The 20,252-nt window shown below is 46.4% G+C and overlaps 1 protein-coding gene across 6 annotated transcripts in view; it reads left to right on the top strand.

Annotated features, from left to right (window-relative positions):
• Positions 1 to 20,252, top strand: part of Wwox (WW domain containing oxidoreductase) — a 758,639-nt gene that overhangs the window by 438,203 nt on the left and 300,184 nt on the right. Inside the window, exon 9 of one of the 6 annotated variants that reach the window (XM_048355071.1) lies at positions 13,624 to 15,077. The exons of the other annotated variants lie outside the window; for them this stretch is intronic. Coding sequence (XP_048211028.1) covers positions 13,624 to 13,713 — 90 coding nt within the window. The 3' untranslated portion in view covers positions 13,714 to 15,077. Of the gene's footprint in view, positions 1 to 13,623; positions 15,078 to 20,252 lie in introns of those variants that run through there. 6 annotated transcript variants of the gene reach the window in all.

The raw sequence follows: 20,252 nt of genomic DNA, 5'->3' as shown, positions 1-20,252 counted from the left end.
CTCCGTGCCGTGCCGCAATGAGCAGCACATGGTTCCGACATGCAGGAAAATGTGAAGGACCCTGTCGGGTCACCTGGAGCCCGTCATCTCCAGCCACTGTGGGCTGAGGGTCTCTGGACTCCTTCCCGAGAAGGTGGGGATGAGCTGCCCTGAACTCGGGGTCTTTTTCACGGTAGTTTTCTAGCTCTCGCATCCAGAAGTCTGTCTTGTTTTCTAGCACTGTGTTTTCCCTTACTTTGTGTCTACTGAAATGAAAATTTTAAGGAATTTTGTTTGTGTGTGTGTATAGTGTTTAACATTACCTTTAAGTAACTGTACAAAGGAGTTTCAGTTCAACGTGACATGTTGAGAGTACAAGGCCACCCTTCCATCCATCATGCTCCCGTCCCTTCAAGTGACCTGCTTCCATTTTCACCCATGTACATTGAGTATTATGAGACATCTGCCCATGCGATCGTTAAACACTCTTTCAAAAACATGTGAAGGCTGAAGATGACTTTCAACTTGACTTTGAGCTATCCACTCCTATCCCTAGACACATCCAGATGTTAAGTTCTGCCACAGAGCAGTTTAGTAATGGTGATACCATCACCAAATGGCCAATAGGAAGGATGCTTTGATTCACCTGGATGTGTGATTGGCTGATGGGTCTGTGGAAGATACACACACACACACACACACACACACACACACACACACACACACACACACAGAGTGAAATATCTGGGTACCCAGGGGGTTAGGGCAAGGTTGTCAGACAGCATAAGCCATCACCCCCATCGCTTGAGCCCGATTCTGGAATCTTATCTCATTCCACCACCTAGTAGGGGAATGTATCACGATTCTCCAGCTGAGGAAACTGCGATTCAGAGCTTGCCAGGACCCGGCGCCCCAGCCCCAGGGTCCTGCCTCCGCAGGCGTCTCCCTCTGCGGTTTTATCTGTGAGCCAAGCCGGCCCCTCACCAGGCTTGTTCTGAAATACTCCAGTGACAGCAACTGGGATGGAGGAGGAGGAGGAGGAGGGACAGGATGAAGGGAGGAAGGAAACCGCCAGTGTCCTAGGAACTTTTGCCTCTGGATGATAGATCTATGGAGTTCTGTTTGATTGTTTTCTCTCCTTCCCAGTAGACTTCAAGTTCTCACAGTGAGCATATGTATGTGAGGGTTGATCTGTAAATATTATACATGTGCAACAATTATGTTAAAGTCAGCTTCTTCTTAAGGAATAGCTCTCTCATTCTTTCTCGCTTCTGGCTCCTTCTTTATCTGTCTCCCGCCCCTCTCCCCCTGCGCTGCTTTTGGAGGAGAACGATAGCGGCTGGCTGGCTATTTTCATGGCTTCCTGAAGAGGCCTGCAAATTAGAGTAAGCAAATTACCCCTTATCAGGAACCCTCATCTTCCCGTCTCTTTCCCCACCAGCGCATTCCCGGTTTCTTCTGTCACCTCCAGGAGACATTTTTTCAAGGTCACTAAATGAAGCCTTCAGACAATTGAGAAATCGAATCTTGGTACATCTATTTTCCTAACAAAATCTCCGCGGTGCGGATTGGGGCTGACAGGTGCGGCCGTGTAGCTCTCTGGGCTGTTCAGGTCGATTTGACCAGGCAGGACAGCATCAGCTGGGATTGGAAAGAACATGTGAGCTGCTCCGGCCCCCTGGGAGTCGCAATGCCACCGTGAATGACTGTCCACCCCGCCGGCAGCCTCTTCCTCCTCCTCCTCCTCCTCCTCCTCCACCTCCTCCATCTGCGCTCCCTGCAGCCGCTGGGTCAGGTGACTCTTCAATAATTTATCAGACAGCCCACTGCAATCATTGTAAACGTGTTTAGGTGGACCTGGAAACCAGGGCTCTGGTGATACCCCCGTAATCACGGTCCTGCTTGGAGAGGAGGGTTGGGAGGGATGCTAGGGGAGTAGAGTCCAGAGATTAAAGGGGATCCCCGGGCCTGGCAGCTGCCCCGGCTTGGCTGGCTGGTGGAGGAGCCGGTCGAAGGGGTCCTGGTGGGAAGGCTGGGGGTGGCGGGGGTGGGGGGGACCCTGGCTTTCTGAGTGTCACCTTAGCGACTTTGGACATCACCTCTGGTCTCTAGCTGTGTAGGGTTACAGGTTCGTTTTCTCTGCTCGTTAAAATAATTGAAAGGCAGAAAAATGTTTAAAGTGGGCAGAGCAGGTTTATCTGAAAGAGAAAGGAAAGCCATGAAAATAGGAATGCTCTCCCCCCCCCCCCCGAAAGAGGAGTCCGTAGAGTCCTCTCGGAGGGCGGTAACTATAGTACTGGGGTGGGGGTTCCCTCCCATCACCCCTCTTGGCACTGACTGCTGCGTGGCTGGTGCATGCTCCAACCCAGACTCTGGTTAGTGGCCGGGCACCCAAGGCATGATGGGAAGAAGTGTCTGAGCAGGAACCAAAGCACTATGGGAACAGAAAGGGCCACATCGACGATCCCTGCTTTCCATCCCAATCCACCTAACAGTTCCCCTTTCTTGTCCTCACCCTCACCTTCAGGCTGGAGCTCCACTGGCGTGTTTAGCAGGGAGTATTTCTTGAGGTCTGACACCCGTTGACATAGGATGCACACCCCTTTATTTTGTCTTGGTACTGGGTCTTGAACTCAGGACCTAGGCACTCACCCTTAGCTTTCTCTGAAGGCTGCTGCTCCAAACCTTGAGCCGTGCCTCCACTTCCAGATTCCTGCTAATCAACAGTCTCATGGACTTTTCTGCCTGGGCCGTCTCTGAACTGACATCCTCAGATCTCAGCTTCCTGAGTAGCTAGGATTACAGGCGTGAGCAGTGAGCAGTGGCTCTCATTCCTCTGTTTGTCTTTTTGCTTGCTTGCTTGCTCCATGTACAATACTGGGCCTCCATTTAAGGCCTCGCACTTACTAGGCAGGTGCTCTACGAACTGAGCTGTGTTTCTTAGACCTTTCTGTTTTAATTTATTTTTCCTGAAGGGTGAAAACTTTTGGACCACTGTCGTCCTGTTTCTACCTCTGCTTCCGGCCTCGCTGGGATTATAGGCCTGCGCCTCTCTGCCTGTCCTGTTTGGCATTTCCTCTGTTTTTTTTGTTAGTCCTCAGCTTGTGCTTTTCCTGTGCAGGGCCTCATTCTCCAGTGCCCTTTCTGTCTTACCTTTTCTTGATGGCCGGCCATTTCCTCCTTTTCCTCCTCTTCCTCCTTTTGGGTGAGGAAACCAAGTGGGGTTTTGCGTCTTACACCATGCCACACAACCCCCTCAGTGCACGCTCTGCGTCTCCTCTCTGCTCCTCCATTGCAGTGGGCGTGTGACCCCCTTGAACATCGGTGCAGCTTGCTGAATGTTTCTGTCTACATGTATCTGCTATGGGGTTCAGGCTGATCAGGATGAGTGATCTTTGCTTTTATAGACGAGGAAACTGAGGCCCAAAATAATACAGTAACTTGTCCAGAGACCCAGAGCTCATAAAAGCTTCAAGCCATGCTCTGCTGACATACATAGAATACTTGTTCCGCCAGGACAAGGAAGCACCATCTCCCGAGCGATATGAGCCCTTTGAGCAAAATAGCCCTTCACCTCCTGTTTTGTAACCCTTTGGCTTTGGCCTTGGTGTTTGCATTCTGGGGCACCGGAATATTTTGGTTGAGTGAGGGAAATGAATGAATGAAGGCAATCCGTCATATCCAAACACTGTTCACAGAGGTGCCTCTCCTCTGGTTTTCAAACACCTGGACGTTAGTGATACAGATCTTAGAAACACTTCCTGATCATTGGGCTTCGGGGCCCGAATAACAACGGGATGCTAGCCTCTCCCTCCTCACGTAGATCTCATAAATCTGCATTGTTTGTGCTGCACGGGGCCCGCGTGTCATGGTAACAAACACCAGGAGGCCCCAGAGGCCGGCCTGGGACAGCCTCCTCCCTCCACACAGCCCTGTGCGAAGTCTGCAGAATATTTAAATAAGGGGTTATTAATTTATAAAGTGAGCACCCGGAAAGTTTCCAGCACTGTTGTGGCCGAGTCCCATAAATCGGCACAAATTGAATCTGTGTTTCTGTGCCCGTCAGCTCCTAGGTAAACCAAAATTTATTGACGAGGGCCTCGGTTACCGTCCGGAGAAACATAACAAATGAGGCAAGTGTTTCCTCCAGAGGTCCCTAAACAAGGAATGAAGGCTGGCAGCCAGGACAGCGAGGGTCCAAAATGTAAACTCCCCGAGGTGGACGGCTTCATGCAGATGGAAGCCCGGCTCTAGGAATCCCTTTCCCTTCTTCAACCATGCACTGACTGCCTAATAGACCAAGGACTCCGCGCCTTGCCGAGAGAACTGACGGACGGAAGGCGCGCTAAGAGAGCTACTGTGCACATTCTGCTTATGTCCACTGATTAGATCGGTTTATCCAGAAGTGTAATCATCATGCAAAATGCGAGTAGGATGCTTTGGCTGTACGGTGCTAATGACCATGGTAATCACCGCACGTGTGTGAGAGGTCAGAGCAGCAGTTCGTGTTTGTGCTCGTTTGTTCTGCGACTGGTACTGAGGGCTTGAACTCGGGGCTTCCTGCTCTCACTTGGCATTTTTACCCAAAGCTGGTGCTTTGTCACTTGAGCCACAGTCTCTACTTCCAGCTTTTGATTTCATTTGCTGTTCTTGTTAACGGGGAGAAAAGTCTCGTGGATTTTCCTAGCCAGGCTGGCTTCGAACCTTGAGCCTCAGATCTCAGCCTCCTGCGTAGTTAGTATTACAGGCGTGAGCCACTGGCACCCGGCTGCAGTTCATGTGTATTGAGGACCCGCCACGAACCGGACTCTGCGTTAAACATTACACCAACTCCATGTCCCATGTTTCCCTTACTTGGGATTCAGCTATTCTGCACATGCCCATTGTAAAGAAGAGGAAAGTCGAGCTCCTAACGCCGGCGCTGGGGTCGTGTTTCTGACTCCCACGAGCATCCCTTCTTCATTATTGTGCCAGTCTTTGCACTAGCTAGTCAATAAGTGCCAGCTCTGTAGTACAATTTCCTCGCCTAGCCAAGAAGATTGAATCTTATGGTGTCTAGCTTTTATGTGTTTAATGACAACATTCAGAGTAATGTGCAAAATAGCCTAATCGTAAACAGAAGCTTTAGACCCGTACAGTGGCGATGGTCAGATCCTCATATGAGGAACGGCTTCAACAGGACGTTAAAAGAAGAACACTGTAAAACAAAACAGTATCTAGTGAGCATATTAGCAGAAAAGTGTATGTTGGAGACAGCGAGAGACAGAGAGACAGAGAAACGCAGGGGACAGGAACAGAATTGTGCCAGGCACTCTGTAGAATGAAATCATCAGAGCCCTTAGGCCTCGTTGGCGTCACTTGCACACAGACATTAGCGGAAGACCACCGAGTGTTTCCCATGGGCTGGGCTGGCCATCGCGGAGGACAGAGACGTAAGGTCGCTTGTCTAAGAGCACACCGCGCTTCCAGAATTCACCCTGCGCTACCCAGACCGCACAAACAGGGCCCACACACTCAGCCCAGAGAAGAACCCACAAGTCACGGAAAGAAAACAGATCATTGCTGACAGACATTTAGAAGGAAATCTTTTGGACTTCTTTTGGTAGGGAAAAGAAAAAGAGGCAAAAATTCCCATCTTAATTCAACTGCTATGTTTTATTTGGGACCTAGTATGCAAACAGAGCTCTCGGCTGCGTTGCTAGATATATTTCAGAAGGACAAGAAAAATATCAAATTCAGTCACTACCTGAGCCGCCACTTCCTGAGAGTCTTGCTTTGCATGTTCCCTTTAATATAGTTCAAGTCCCAAATGCATTGTGACCCGGACTCTGTATATTCAGATTGTTCCAGGGTTCCTAGGGAAAGCCACCTGGTGTGCACACAGGCAAGTTGAGAGCTCTGTGTAGCTACCCCGTCCCTTCTGGGTAAGGGGGATCGGCTGACGAGCCTGCTGATGCGTTTTGGAACAGCAGATTCACTTTTTCCCTTTCCTTGCCCGGGTTTTGCGGTAGTGCAGGATGCCCGGGAGGGAAGGATGCCCTTAGGAGCTGAAGTTCCGTGCTCCATTTGCAAAGCCAGTCCCCCCGCCCCCCCCCGCCCCGCCCCTACCCCGCCTGTAGGTTCTCTTTGTGATTTGGCGGTGGCTTCCTTGGGATTGGCTTCTGCTTAAACTAACTTCCCCTGGAGCGCACGTGCATCCGCGGCCGCCCAGGGCCTGCTGGAACTGCTGCCTCCACCGTTTTAGTAAGAAGGGGCTCCACACGGCCGTGTCTGTTCTTCTTGGCCCCTAGCTGTGGTTCAGAGGTCACATGTGCCATTTGCAAAAGCTCTGTGTATTGTACAGCGTTAGCAGAGCTTGCAAAACAAACTAGGTCCTTAAGTCAGTCCCGTGACAGCCATGGGGTGTAGAGAGTGGCAATCAGAGACCCTGAAGCAGCTCACTTCAGATCAGGCACCAATGCCTAGCATCTTGCTACATGTCTGTAATCCTAGTATTCGGGAGGTTGTGGCCAGCCTAGAATACCTAGTGGGGTGGGGGGAGATTCTAGACTAAAAAGGAAAGAAAAGAAAACAAAAGGAGCCAACAATAGGTTAAATGGCACAAATGGGTGGGAGCCTGGAATTTCGGATCTAAATTCGGGTTTCACTTAATTATTCTATACATCCAAAGCGCTTGCTTGTGTTTTGCATTCCTAGCCAGTCACAGGCGTGGGATGAAATAGAATTTCTTAGCATCGGCTGCCAAGCTATCAATGGGCCTTTGCCAAGATCTTTCTCCTCCTTCTACGGGCAAAGGTCAGCAGAAAGAGAGGTGAGTTGGAAGCTGGGAGAACACACACACACACACACACACACACACACACACACACACACACACACACACGAGTAGAGGCTGATTTCCAGAAGTAGGAGCTACTTCTTAACTAGAGCCCGCATGGCATTAGCAGCAAGTTCCAGAAACCGCACACTACACTTGGCTGCTTCAGGAGGGAAAAGAAGGAAGGGGGAAAAATAACCCAGCATGTAGGAACTTAAAAAATGGCCTTCTGTATGTAAATGGCTTTTATTATACCTGCTAGGCTGAACCAGAAGACTTGAGCTGTGTAAAATGTCACTCGCACTTATCACGGTTCATGGAGATTACCTTTCAACACGAGTTTCATTTTCATTTCTTCCAACACGTAGAGAAGTGAGCGTCAGCAGTGACTCCTTTATTTCCTAATCCTCACCAGCAACTGGCTTCTCCCTCGGTGTTTTGTGTCATTCTGTATGATATTACATCAAGGCAATTCATGGCAGTGCTTGAACCAAAAGCAATTTAAGTCAAAAATGGACAAATATGGATGTCATTTCTGAGGCTTGTTCAAAGGCCTTTGACATCGCTCAAAGCCTGAACACTTCTCAAACAGTGAGACACTTTCTATAAAAAAAAAAAAAAAATTTCCACCAGCAATGCAAGATTGGAGATTGAATACAGACCTCTTAAGAGAGGCAGCAACCGTGGTTCATGCCCTGAAGCTGAATTGAGAAACTGAGGGTTATAGCATATACTGAGAAAGATTGAGCAACTCAAAATCAAAGAGAATTCCCAATGTGGAGTCTATTTATTACTTTGATTGGGTTATTTATTACAGTAATAGCCGTCACCTATCACGATTTGCTCTCTCCAGCCATGGCTAAGGGAGCCTTACATGTCTTTTTATTAATTCCCACGGCCATAAACATGAATGTATAAAGGCGGGTGTTATTGTCACTGTTGGCCGGGGGGGGGGGGGGGGAGGGGAGGGGGAGGGGGAGGGGGCAGGGGGCTGAGGCCGTGCTGTGCTCAGGGTGCAGAATTCTTGTCCTTGGTGCCCCTGTCTTCTCATTTCGACCACGTCTAGAGGAATAGAAGCATCACTCTTCTCTTGTCCGGGTACCTTCCTCTCTGTGCCTCCTGCCCGGTGTTGTCAGCTGTGGTTGTTTCCTCATTGTAGTCTTTCCAGATGCTTGTAGTTATTAGAAGTGAGAAGGGGCAGAATTATCCAGAGTGCGTGTCTGATTTGGAATTTCCATCCTGGTTGATATTTCTGTCGAAGTCAGGCTTGGTCAGACTTAAGCAAGCTCCAGGACCCGAGTTTAAGCCCTGGTACCAAGCAAGTAATAATCCACAACAACAACAATTATAATAATAAAATAAAGTCATACCATAGTCAACAGCTTTTGTTCACGGTAGTAGGGAGGAACCAAGGTGACATTGAGGAAGTGGTGGGGGGGGGTTGTCATGTTTTTTGACAGGCATCAGGGCTTGAACCCAGGGCGTTGGGCCCTTGCTCAGACTTCTTGCCCACACTGTCACTCTATCAATTGAGCCACACTTCAAGTCTAGCGTATTGCTGCCGGTTTGGGGCTAGAATCTCATAGAATTTCCTGCCTGGACTGTCGTTGATCCAGAATCCTCCAGGCCTCATTCTACTGGTTAGCTAGGATTTACAGGCATGAACCACTGGTGCCCAGCTGGAAATGTGTCTTAAACTGAGACCAGAGTGAGGAGTCTACCACGCAGGAATTAAAGAAGAGGAACCGAGGAAACCAAAACGGGAAATGAGTAGGACAGGGTCTGGGAAGATTAGAAAATAGAAAATACAAAGGGGAATGGAGGCAGGGTTCGATGGAAGTATGCCCTTTACAAGGCAATAAGGAAGTGTGGAATGGAGGGCTCATTTAGAGAACACGCATGCGCGTGCGCGCGCACGCGCACGCGCGCACACACACACACACACTTGCATCCTTCCCTCCACTCGCAGGGTTGTGGTGGAGAAGCAGATGGTGACAAGGATGGCTGTTTTACCTTAAGTGCTGCAAACATTGCTAGTGTTCGGAGCTGTGCTTTTGGCACTCATTCCTGTTCTTCATTTTTTTTTTGGCACCATAGAAATGTTTCCATAAATAGCACATCTAATGGAGTGTGTGACTTTATTACTGTCAGCAACTGTAGCGATAGAACAAAATCCAATAAACACACCAAGCTAGGACCAGAACATCGAAGGTTTCCAATTCCAGAGCATTCGCGGACTTGAAGCAAGGTAACCTTTCTACTTCCTCACCTGTGAAAGTTTTACCTTTATGAGCGAGGAAGACACCTTGGCTAGTGCCTGGCTGTCAGTCAAAGCCCAACCATGTTTGGGAAGCCATCATTATTGCGGTGGGGTTTTGTCGACTCACAAAGCCAGATACTTTCTCCTTCCTGTCTGTGATGAGAAGTTTGGGTTCCAGTGCCGAGATAACCATGAGGTCATCTCCCTTTTGGCACTTGGAGCCTTCATGTGCAACAAGCCCCAGATGAAATCTTGTAATTCTTTGACATAACATGATTGGAAATAGCTAGAGCAGAAATCCAGCAGAAATCCAGCTGCGTGGCCCATGCCTATAATCCCTTCAGAGCCAGAGATGGGAGGATTTCAATTTGAGGCCAGCAAAGCCACAAAGTTAGCAAGACCCTATCTCGACCATGAAGATGACTCTGGTACTCCATTCTTATCACCCAGATATTTAGGAGCTATAAGTACCAAGACCATAGTCCAATATCTACCCTGAGCAAAAGTGGGGGACCCTATCTGAAATCTAACTGAAAAATAAAGAGGATGGGAAGATTGTGGGGTGGCTCTAGTGGTGGAGTCCTTGCCTAGCGAGCCCAAGGCTCTAAGTTTGAGCCCCAATATTGGCCCCCAAATGACATCCATATGAGAGAGAGAGAGAGAGAAAGAGAGAGAGAGAGAGATCAAGTCCAAGTAAAAGGAGAACAAAGTAATTTATTCCATTTCAGAGGCTCAGCATGGATGGAAATGGAGGGCCATTTAAGAACTCCCCCCTCACAAAGGCAGCTGGCGTAACTGGGGTTTCAATATTTAACCGAAGCCCAAAGCAGTTTTCTTTTATTATTTTTTTATAAGTTTGATTTACTAACCTTTCGGTGCAATCCCTATTTTTAGAGGTTGGCTCTTATTTTTAATGTGTTTTCTCTGAAGCACTGAATCCTTACCCGTGTTCCAGCCGTCCACTTGGTTCCTAATGGCAGAGCAACACTGAAAAGCATAATTACATTTCCTAATTATGTGTAATTAGGCAAAACCCAGATGATGTATTCACTGTGCTCCCGGAATAGCCAGGGGTCAAGGACTGTTGGAATTTGGTAACATTTTTATAAATAAGCTAGTGCGTTATTTAACGCTGGGGTCCGTCCGAGGTGGCACTGGATGCCTTGTAGACCAATATAATGGCTGAAATATAGAGCACTCGTTTATTTAGCCAAGTAAAACTATAATTGATTCCCCACCTTCTTACCCTCCTTTTTAAAACCAGATTGTTAGATCTGCTATTCTTAGCCTGAGAGAGGCCTTCTAAACTCACAGCCATAAAGTTCTGCTTACTGACAGCCTAAGTGATATTTATTTTTTCAAAGCTTAATCCTTTTGAAACATGGAGAAATAAATACATCCTCTTATCTATCATATGCCTGGGACAGGAAATAAATTCTTATTTTTCCTGCAGTGTGGTACCGGTGGGCTACAATGAATAATTTGGGCCGTCTCGCTGAAGATAATAGAAAAGCCTTCTCTATTACCAGTGATAATTATGAATCTCATAATAGAAAACATCCCGAGCCCGAACATCCATCAAAGAAGATAAACAATGGGAAATGATAGGTATACAAAAGGGAAAATGGCCGCCGCACCTACGGAGGAAAAGACCTCAGGGTTCCAGCGAGGTTATAAATCATGAGAGTCAAATCATTTCCATGCAATTAATATCCTCAAATTAAAACATACGTTTTGAAAGGAAGGATTTGCAGGCTGGTCTTTCGGCCTGTCTTACGGGATTCAGCTGGGAACCCCAGAAAACCGTTGTTAAGTCTCGTGTATTTATTCCCTGGCCGGAGCTGCCTGGGGTCACTGGCTCACAAGGTCACCGGATGAACTGACCTGATGACCTCATACCACCTTGCCAGGGACCCACCAGCCTTATACTAAGGCCCAGAGCCAGTGGTGGCTGATTTCTTTGGTCTCAGTGGGATCACAAAGACTGGCCTATTGAAGCCGGAGCCATTGGCCAGCCCCAAAGCCTAGCTCCAGTCATGCAGACAGAGCCCAGTGAGGCACTTGGCAAAGCCACACACAAATCGAAACCCTTCATTGCAAAGGGTCATTCTCTTCTCCTGTTTAATAGACGTGCGTTCATGAAATTTCTTATCTTCCTGTCTTGAAAATAGATAGATAAATGCCAAGGTATTGCCGTGGCATTCTATTACCAAAATTTTAAAAAAGGAATCCATTCATAACTTTGAGAATCTACTGCCTTGTTGGTCTACTGTGACTATTCAGAGTGAAACGTGAGAGTATCGGACTAATTTATTTACGAGTCACGGGTTTCTAGGCTTCTCCTCCTGTCTGTCTGAGTGTAGCAATTGATAGGCACGAGGCCCCCACCGACATGAGTTCCCATAGAATCCTGCCCTTTCATCCTTGTCTGTGGGTCGCTATTTGATTTGAAGTCAGTTGTCAAATATGTCCTCGAGGCCACACAAAATTCTTGTGGATCTTGTTTTATATGGGCTTCATATAATAGTTTGTAAAACACACTGTCAAAGAAATATGTAATTCCCCACCCTGCCCCCCGAACAAAGATTTTCCTCATGCCATTTAATTTCCTAAGTGTGGCTTTTGCTGAGTTCTAGCTGGTAATTTATAGTCAGCTTCCAGAAGCAAAAAAAAGAAAAAAAAAATCTCCAAGCTATGATTAAGTAAGTAATGGACAAGGTAAGTAATAGTCTGGGAAGGATCGCTTTCCAGACACTCATTTTAAGTGACAAAATAGTTGAAGGTGGAGATGTGCAGAGGTGTACTAATTTAATGGAGTTGTGTGAAATCAGAACGTGATAGGATGAATGGCCAGCTTATCTGGGCAAGTGAGAACCAGGAACCGAGCTGGATAGTACACACACACACACACACACACACACACACACACACACACACCAATAAGTTTTGTCTCGTTGGGTAAATGGGTTCATACCTGATTGTGCTGTTGGATTTTTTTTTTTTAAACCATAAATTCACTCACTCAGGAGTGACCTAGTTCAGAGCTGAGCAGCTGAGAGGTGGTCGTCAGTGAACGGGGAGGTGGGAGTGGGAGAAATGTAAACTACGGAGTCAGAAGAAACTAGACTTTCTTTTGGGAGCTGTGTGACCGTGGGAAAGTTTCTGTTGTTGAGTGTTTCGTTGATCTTGAAATAATAGTGTGGCTTTGAGAGAAGACAGTAGTAGCAAGTTCCCAGGGACTCTTCATCCAGCCGCCCCTAACCTACCAGTGCAACCCATTTTTAGCACTGAGACATTAACCTTGAAACAGTGCTATTTACAAAACTAAGACTAGCACAGCAGTAGACTTAAGTGGGTTTCACTGGTGTTTTCATCAACGTTCTTTTACTAAACTAAGATCCAACCTCACCTTATATGGTGTCGTGACTCTGCAGTCTTTCCTCCCTTTTCTATCAGGGTGGGTCCTTGAGTATTATTTATTTACTACTCATCCTAACACAACCTCTCCTCTCTCATTTATATCAGTAAGGATACTTGAACATTGTTTTCAATCCATAGATTAAAGTACAACAGCATCTATCTATCTATCTATCTATCTATCTATCTATCTATCTAACTATCTATCTATCTATCTATCTATAAGCTCAGATTGTTACAACTTTAACCATTGGGCTCTCCCTAATATGGCCCATCCTTTGTGAACCTGAAACTTGCTACGGCAAGATGCTACAGGCTCTCCCTACCCCAATCTTGTCACTGCGTACTTCTGTAGGGCTGACATTCTAGTTCCTTTTATTATAGAGAATCATCTTTAGGACCAAGCTCATGACCACCGCAGTATCCTTGCTTCTAGAACCTCCTGACGGTCAGGATTTGGAAACGTAATTTGTACACTGACCCATGCACATATTCCCTATGTGTCTCTTTCTGTATCTCCGTGAATTTTTATGTATTTTATGTACTTTTATTTTAATGTATTTGCAGTGATGTTTCCATTTAGACAGGTTTTTACGTGCACACACATATAAGTATAAAAAAAATTTTAATATGGACTTGTACCTAATTCCAGTCCAGCACAGCTGGGTTTCTTCTAGCCTTTCATAGACTCAGTTAAATTGTCTAAGATTCAGTTCCTTCTTACCACAGGGTTTTGCTATGTGGTCCAGCCTGGCCACTACATATTGAATTATGTATTGGCCTTGAGCTCTAAATCTTTCCACCACAGCCTCCCACCCATAGTGCTGGGATTATAGGCCTAGGCTGGAGTTTCAGTTTCTTCCATGAAATGAAAATAACTAGTTAACTGGAGTATAGGGCTTTGGAGCTGTATGGCCAGTGGTAAATGTGGCAGCTTATTAAAATAAAATAAGCAATGAAGGAAGGAAAAGAACATCTTCCCATGTTCTACTGCCATCCATTATATTTTAAGAGGAGGATCCTATTTCTCCACCTCTTAAATCATGCCGACCATGTGACTGGCACCAGCCAATGGAATCTCAGCGAAGACGCCACACACAGAGTCACGGAGCGTGTGTGGATTTCTAGGCTCGCTTTTTTTCTTTTGCAGCTTCATACCCTGGGACAAATGCACGAAAAGCATGAGCTGCCCTGCTGCAAGGGAACAGGCCACACGAGGGGACGCTCTTCCCCTCGCTGAGAGCTGGCCGGCCCCCTTCTAGAATCATCTGGCCACCAGCAAGCTAACAACAGACACCAGAGCCACGAGAGAACCAAGCAGAAAGTAGTCAGGAAAACCTACACCAGAGGATTCAAGCCATATGCAGAGTCATAGACAAAAAAAACAAACAAAAAAAAAAAAAGCAAAAGATTACTGTTTTTACCCACTGAATTTTGCAAATACGGAATGATAGAACACAGAACACCATGGGTGCTTGGTAATCTTGATCTCTTGATAATCACTGGATTTTGCTGTTGATGTTAGTTTTGAGAAAAATGTCAAGTCCCCACCATCGTCACTAACAGTGGGAACTGGTCCTTTGGACTAGACTAGAGCAACATCTTTGGAGAGAATCCGTCTTAAAGTGACAGGCTCTGAGGATGTATGCGTCCGCTGGTGCAAAGGTCGAGAACTCTGTACATGGGGCCGAGCGTGGGGGGAGCCCTTGAAGGCCGAGGCTGCAAAGGCCTCTGTGTGGTGCTGCCTGAGGGTATGGGGAGCCTGGCCTGGTGTACAGGCGGGAGGGTGCTGAGGAAGGAAAGCCAGAGAATATCTGAGCAGGCCAAATTTAGCCTAATTAACAGATTTGCCTAGGGCTGACCCTGAAGCAGAAAGGGGAGCCTAGATCAGCCCGGCTCTTCTCACACCAAGAGGTATAGATCAGCTTCAACCCTCCGTTCCCAATCCCATCCTGGAGGCTCCCAAAGTAGATGGGCATCGGGTAGACACTTCTCCACACCCTACCTCCCCTGAGATCTGGCCTTTCCATCATGGCCTGGTGCATGCCTTTGGAACAGTTTTTTATCCTTGCTGATAAGTTACCGCCCTTTTTCTCCACTAGTCATGATCATGTTTTGTTTTGTTTTGTTTTTTCTATTTAGAGGCAAAGGGGTGAAAGAGCCGTTTTTCTGAAGTAACTCTCTGGCGCAGTTTCCTTGAGCAGTACTTGGGTGGGTGGCCGTCATGTTACCATGCACTTGTCTACTGGGAGGAAAGTCAGCGTCTGAACATAGCCCTGCCAGGTGTCCTTGATGACCCTTCAAGGTCACTGTGCATGTCCCAGGGAGCTTTGCAATGAACAGGAGGAGCCACAAGCAGTGTCTGGTGGGACAGGTTAACAGCCAGTAGTCAGTCTTTAAATAAGAGAGACACCTGCCCTCTATCACATGGAGAGCCCGTATTTTGGATACAAACACAAACCCTTTTGTTTCTTAAGGAATTTCAAAATTATTCTGAATCACATAAAAAAAAAAAACAACCTGAAAGCAAATAATCAGTGGCTCAATACTTGTAATCCTAGTTGTTCAGGAGGATAAGATCTGAGCAAGGTGATTCCAAGCCAGCCATCGAATCAAAATTCAGAAGTCTCTTCTCATGAGTTAACCAGCAAAAAACTGGAAGTGCAACTATAGTTCAAGGGGGTAGAGTACCAACCTTTAGCAGAAAAGCTAGGAAAGAGCGCAAGGCCCTGCATTCAAGCCTCAGTACTGGCACACACACACACAAAGAAAACATTTAGAACAATCGTGAAACAATTTATATTGAGAAAAAAAGGAGGAAAGAAAAGAAAACCTCTCATTTAGTTAGCACGGATAGCTTTGTCAAAGAAATGTGCTTCAAGATATAACACTCCACACAAAACAAAACTTGCCCCTTCCTTCCTTCCTTCCTTCCTTCCTTCCTTCCTTCCTTCCTTCCTTCCTTCCTTCCTTCCTTCCTTCCTTCCTTCCTTCCTTCTTTCCTTCCTTCCCTCCCTCTCTCCCCCTCTTTTTCTTGCTTGCTCCCTTCCTTCCTTCCTTCCTTCCTTCCTTCCTTCCTTCCTTCCTTCCTTCCTTCCTGCCTGCCTTCCTTCCTTCCTTCCTTCCTTCCTTCCTTCCTTCCTTCCTTCCTTCCTTCCTTCCTTCCTTCCTTTCTTTGTTGCCAGTACAGGGATTGAACTCAGGACCTCACATTTTTTTCTTAGCTTTTTTTGCTTAAGGCTAGCACTCTACCCCTTGGGCCACGCCTCCACTTTCGGCTTTTTGCTGGTTAACTGGAGAAGAATCTCTTGGATTTGTCTGCGGGGTTGGCTTTCACATGGGATACTCAGTCTTCTGAGTAAATAGGACTAGATGAGAGCCCTTTGTGCCTGGCTTAGTTGCTTCTTCTTGAATGACAACAACAAAATCCATTAGTTGGCTGTGGCTTTTATTTTTTTAGTGAACCTCCAACATCTCAGATTCAAACTTCATTTTATTTCATTTCAAACTGAGTATGGTAAGTGGTAAATAAATCAGTACTTTGATTGACAGTCTACCTAGAATGAATAGACAATTGGTGTGATGGGCCCCCACCCCTCAATTATTGCCTTTGTTCTTACAAGTATGTTTAAATCTATTTCTGTTAATTTACAATTTGAAAGGTGGATGAGGAGCAGAGTTTGAAAAATAGATTACTGTCTTCATTAATACAGGTTTGACCTACAAAGTCTTCACGTACTTAATGATTAAAAACCAAAGTACTAAATAATAAATTATAAGAATTTATAGGAGTCATCATCTTGAAATTAGCTTCCTGAATGTTCTTATCATAATAAATCTGAGTGGGTGTCTAATTTAGTGTTAGCTGACTAAAATTATATGTTGCGGGCCGGGAGGAAAAAAAACACTTTTGTTTGAAGACAAATGCGCTGAGCTTAATCACAGGTGATCTGAAAGGCACCTATCTTTCGCTATGTTCGCTTGGAAGAAACTTTGGTGAAACTGTCGTTGAAGGAAGATGGATTCCAATCTGTAAATCAGGTGGACAGGAAAGCTCCCCTCAGCACAGTGAGGATATTTGTGCCGACCCTCCCCTTGCTCATGGGGTTCTGGGTTGCTAGGGCGCCAGCACCCTTCCCAGGTCAAGGATAAACAGACTCGATCGCCTCCTAGGGACCTCTTGTTTGCCAGCCGGTGCTGGGGTGATAGGCACCACTTCTCCCTGCTTCTGTCTCTGTTTCCCCTCACTGCCTGAGCCTCAGCAAGGGATTCTGTGTCCATCCAGAGGTTACTTGCTGTTTTCCCAGCCTGCCCAGTCACACCTGTGTGTGGCTCAGGGCGTAGAAGAGAAAGCGGGGCTTGGCGTTCGCTGTACGGTAAGTCAAAATCTTCAAGGGACGACGCACAAGAGGGCTAAGTTCAAATGAGCTTGGTGCAGAAGAAGAGGCAAATGTGCACCTTACTCGCGAGGGCAGGAGTGGGGAGGGGAGGTAACTGACCTTGTCTCTAGCAAGCCAACATGGATAACTAGGGAAAGTGAAGGACAGATGGCCATGGAGGAGTGGGTTCAGGAGTAAAGCACTGTCTGTCTGGGCTGCTAGATGTGAAGAAGCAAACTGAGAGAAGACAGTGATTGGGACTCAAGCAGGGGCATCTTGTAACAGGACTGGATTTGGTTTGTGAGAGAGAAGGCCCTGAAATCTTGGAAGTCAGGATTCAAGTAGTTTCATTCCAAAGCAAACTGGAATAAATCTCGTGCTAGCACCATGCTGAGCTGGTATATAATTTAGTAATCCACTCCCCCGCCCCCAAATATAGTATCTTATGATAGAAGGATATGTATACACACAGACACAAATACATCCTCAAATACATGCATACACACACTGTAAATATGCAAAGAACAGTAGCAAATCAGGAAGAAAAATGAGACCGGCAGTGGAAAGAATGACTAGATGGGGAACATAACGTTCACGAAGAAAAATAAACACATTAAAAAAAATCCTCAACCATACTTTTAATTGATGGAAATTTAACAAGGAGAAATGATTTTATACCACCAAATAGGCAAAAGTTAGAAGTCATGTAAAGGCCATGTTGGTGAATGTGCAGAGGATAAAAGCACGCACACACACACACACACACACACACACACGCACACACACACACTGGAAGTCTGGAATAGGACCTATTGCCATGCTGTAATTCACAGCCTCACTCCTGATAAATTGCTTAAGCAATTTTCTGATAAACCTTAATGGGATTAAGACTTGTTCAAGCTGCGTCACCCAGCTGACTGACAGTCAGGAGTCTAGCAACCTTAAGCCCAAAAGTTCCTTTCTTTTTGTATGTAGGTTAACATTGAGTGTCTTATCACCCACTTCCCTATAAAATGTCTCCACCAAGAGGAAATCTTTGAATTGATCTACTAGAGGCCTTCTCCCTAGTTGTAAAATTACAATAAAACTTTGATTCAAGCTCATAACTAGGTTTTCTTTAAAAAAAAAAAAAAGAAGTAAAGAATAAAAAGAAATACCTGAACGGAGGAAAATATCCTTCCTGAGGCCATGACTTATCTCTTTTGTCACTGTGTGAAGCAAATTGATGATTTTATGCTAAATTAAATAGGCTCCTGTTATTTTATATACAGATAGACACATTTCTCTTTCTTCCGGTCTTTCTCCTTCCCATCTCCCTATACTTGCTTTTGTTTAGATTCTCCTGTTCTTACTGAGTAGCTTGCTTCGCTGGGCCTGCTCGCTAACAGTAGTCAGTGACACGCCTAGGACAGAAGCAGGGATAGGAGACGCACACACACACACACACACACACACACACACACACACACACACACAAAGCAGGAAGGGGAAGAAAGGGCACACAGTGGAAGTTCCACAGGTATGAATTGACGGGGTGCCCCCCCCCTTCCCACGGACCACTCAGCATCTTCATCCCAAAGCTCAGGCGTGGGAGGAGCTCCGGCCTGTTCTCGGGAGCCCTGGGACCCACGGGCCCCAGATCAGCTCCATTCACTGAAGCCTCTTCCCCTGAGCAGCCGGGAAAGGGAAGCGGAAAGGCAGGAAGGGCTTTGCTTCTTCCCTCCTGCTGTTCCCCCCTCCCCACCCCCCCCACCCCTTGCTATCTCTAATTAATTAGAAGAGCCATGGCTTCTAGAAAAGAGCACACGTCCCTCTGGGAATCTCACCAGGAAGAAGTGGGTCTTGCAGTGCAAAGGAAAAGCTTTTTTAATATTAAAAATTAATTAAAAACGAGATGTGTTAAAGCCCTGTTTTTATCATTAGCACCCATTCCGGAGGGCGGGCGACTGGGGTGAAACTTCAGCCTCCTCCTGTTGCTGCGGCTTTGGGTTGAGGCCAGACAGCTCAGGGATCACCATTTCACCTACCAGTCGTCAAAACTCGGGGTCATCAGCCGATTTGGCTGGATAGGTGGAAGAGAGGCTATTATCATACTGGTAGTTCCTGATGGCTGGTGCCAAAGGAAAGACATCGGTGGTTATTTTCAAAAGTGAAGGGAGACATTGGCGGTGGCCTAGGGTGGCAAAGCTTTCTTCTGCTTTGTTTTTGTGTGTTGCGCTGCTGCTGGCACGGTCCCCTGGCTTTTCTGCTCGAGGCTGGTGCTCTACCACTTGAGACACACCCCCACGTCTGGCTTTTTGCTGGTTAATTTCCTGCTGGTTTTGAACCCTGATCCTCAGATCATGGGTAGGTAGGACGATAGGCGTGAGCCACCAGTGTCCTGTTTCGTTTTGCTTTTTAAAGGCAGTGTGAGTATTCTGTTTCATTTATGGACAGCCCGTGTCCAGGTTGACATCTCCCTGGCTTGGATGAGAAATCGACATTAATTTAAACATTTGGTGACATAACCTGGTATCTGTCGCAGATAACTCTAGTGACTTAGACTGATCACAATTTCAAGGGTAATTAATATCTTCTATCTGAGCACAGTGGCTTATTATGCCTGTAATCCCAGCTACTTTAGAGGAAGATTGTAGTTTCAAGCCAACGCACAGGGAAATTGGTGAGATCTCATCATGGTGTCAGGCATTTGTTTGGTTTGGTTTTTGTTTCCAAAACTAAATGTAGGAGGATACCATGCAGAGATGGAGTCACCATTTATACCTTTGCAGCAACTATTATAAGTCAAAACCAAACCCAGTTGCTTCAAACAGTTACGGAAAAGTTGATCTCTCTGTTTTCCATTACATGCATTTCCTATTTGTCTCCTGACTTGATTTTTGTTTAATACTTGTATTATGAAAACACTCAGGAACCCTGTCCCCGGCAGTGGCATAAATCAGAGCTTGCTATTTCGCAAATGCTCTGCGCCGTCTCTCCTCCCCAGCTATCTTGAAACTTTCTCAGAGGCCATTTCTCCCTTCCTCCCTTCGGGAGCTGAAGACATGATTAACTTGCAATAATTGTGACTCCCTCATTAAAACCAAGCGGTAGCAAGGGAGAAAACACGGAGCGTGATCGAGACGTTCCTAGCAGTTTTTTCTCGTTCAGCTGTGTGGGGACATGGCTCCTCTGTCCTTCAGGTTACTAAAACCACGGCCAGTTGTTGAAGCTATGAGCTATCAATAAAAGTTAATGTACCACAGGAAATTGGAAGGGGAACAAAATGACTTAAGTGTTCAGGGCCACCACGCCAGCCCCTGCGAGCTAGTTGGCTTGCAGAGGTGGGTTGTTTTTGTTTTTTTTTGTTGTTGTTGTTGTTGCCTGGGCTTGCAACTTAGCATTATTTTTTCCAAGTAAA

This window comes from Perognathus longimembris, chromosome 10 (assembly GCF_023159225.1).
Source record: "Perognathus longimembris pacificus isolate PPM17 chromosome 10, ASM2315922v1, whole genome shotgun sequence".
Lineage (NCBI taxonomy): Eukaryota > Metazoa > Chordata > Mammalia > Rodentia > Heteromyidae > Perognathus > Perognathus longimembris.
The sequence above is the reverse complement of the archived record's forward strand: the minus strand, read 5'-3'. Positions and strand labels throughout refer to the sequence as shown.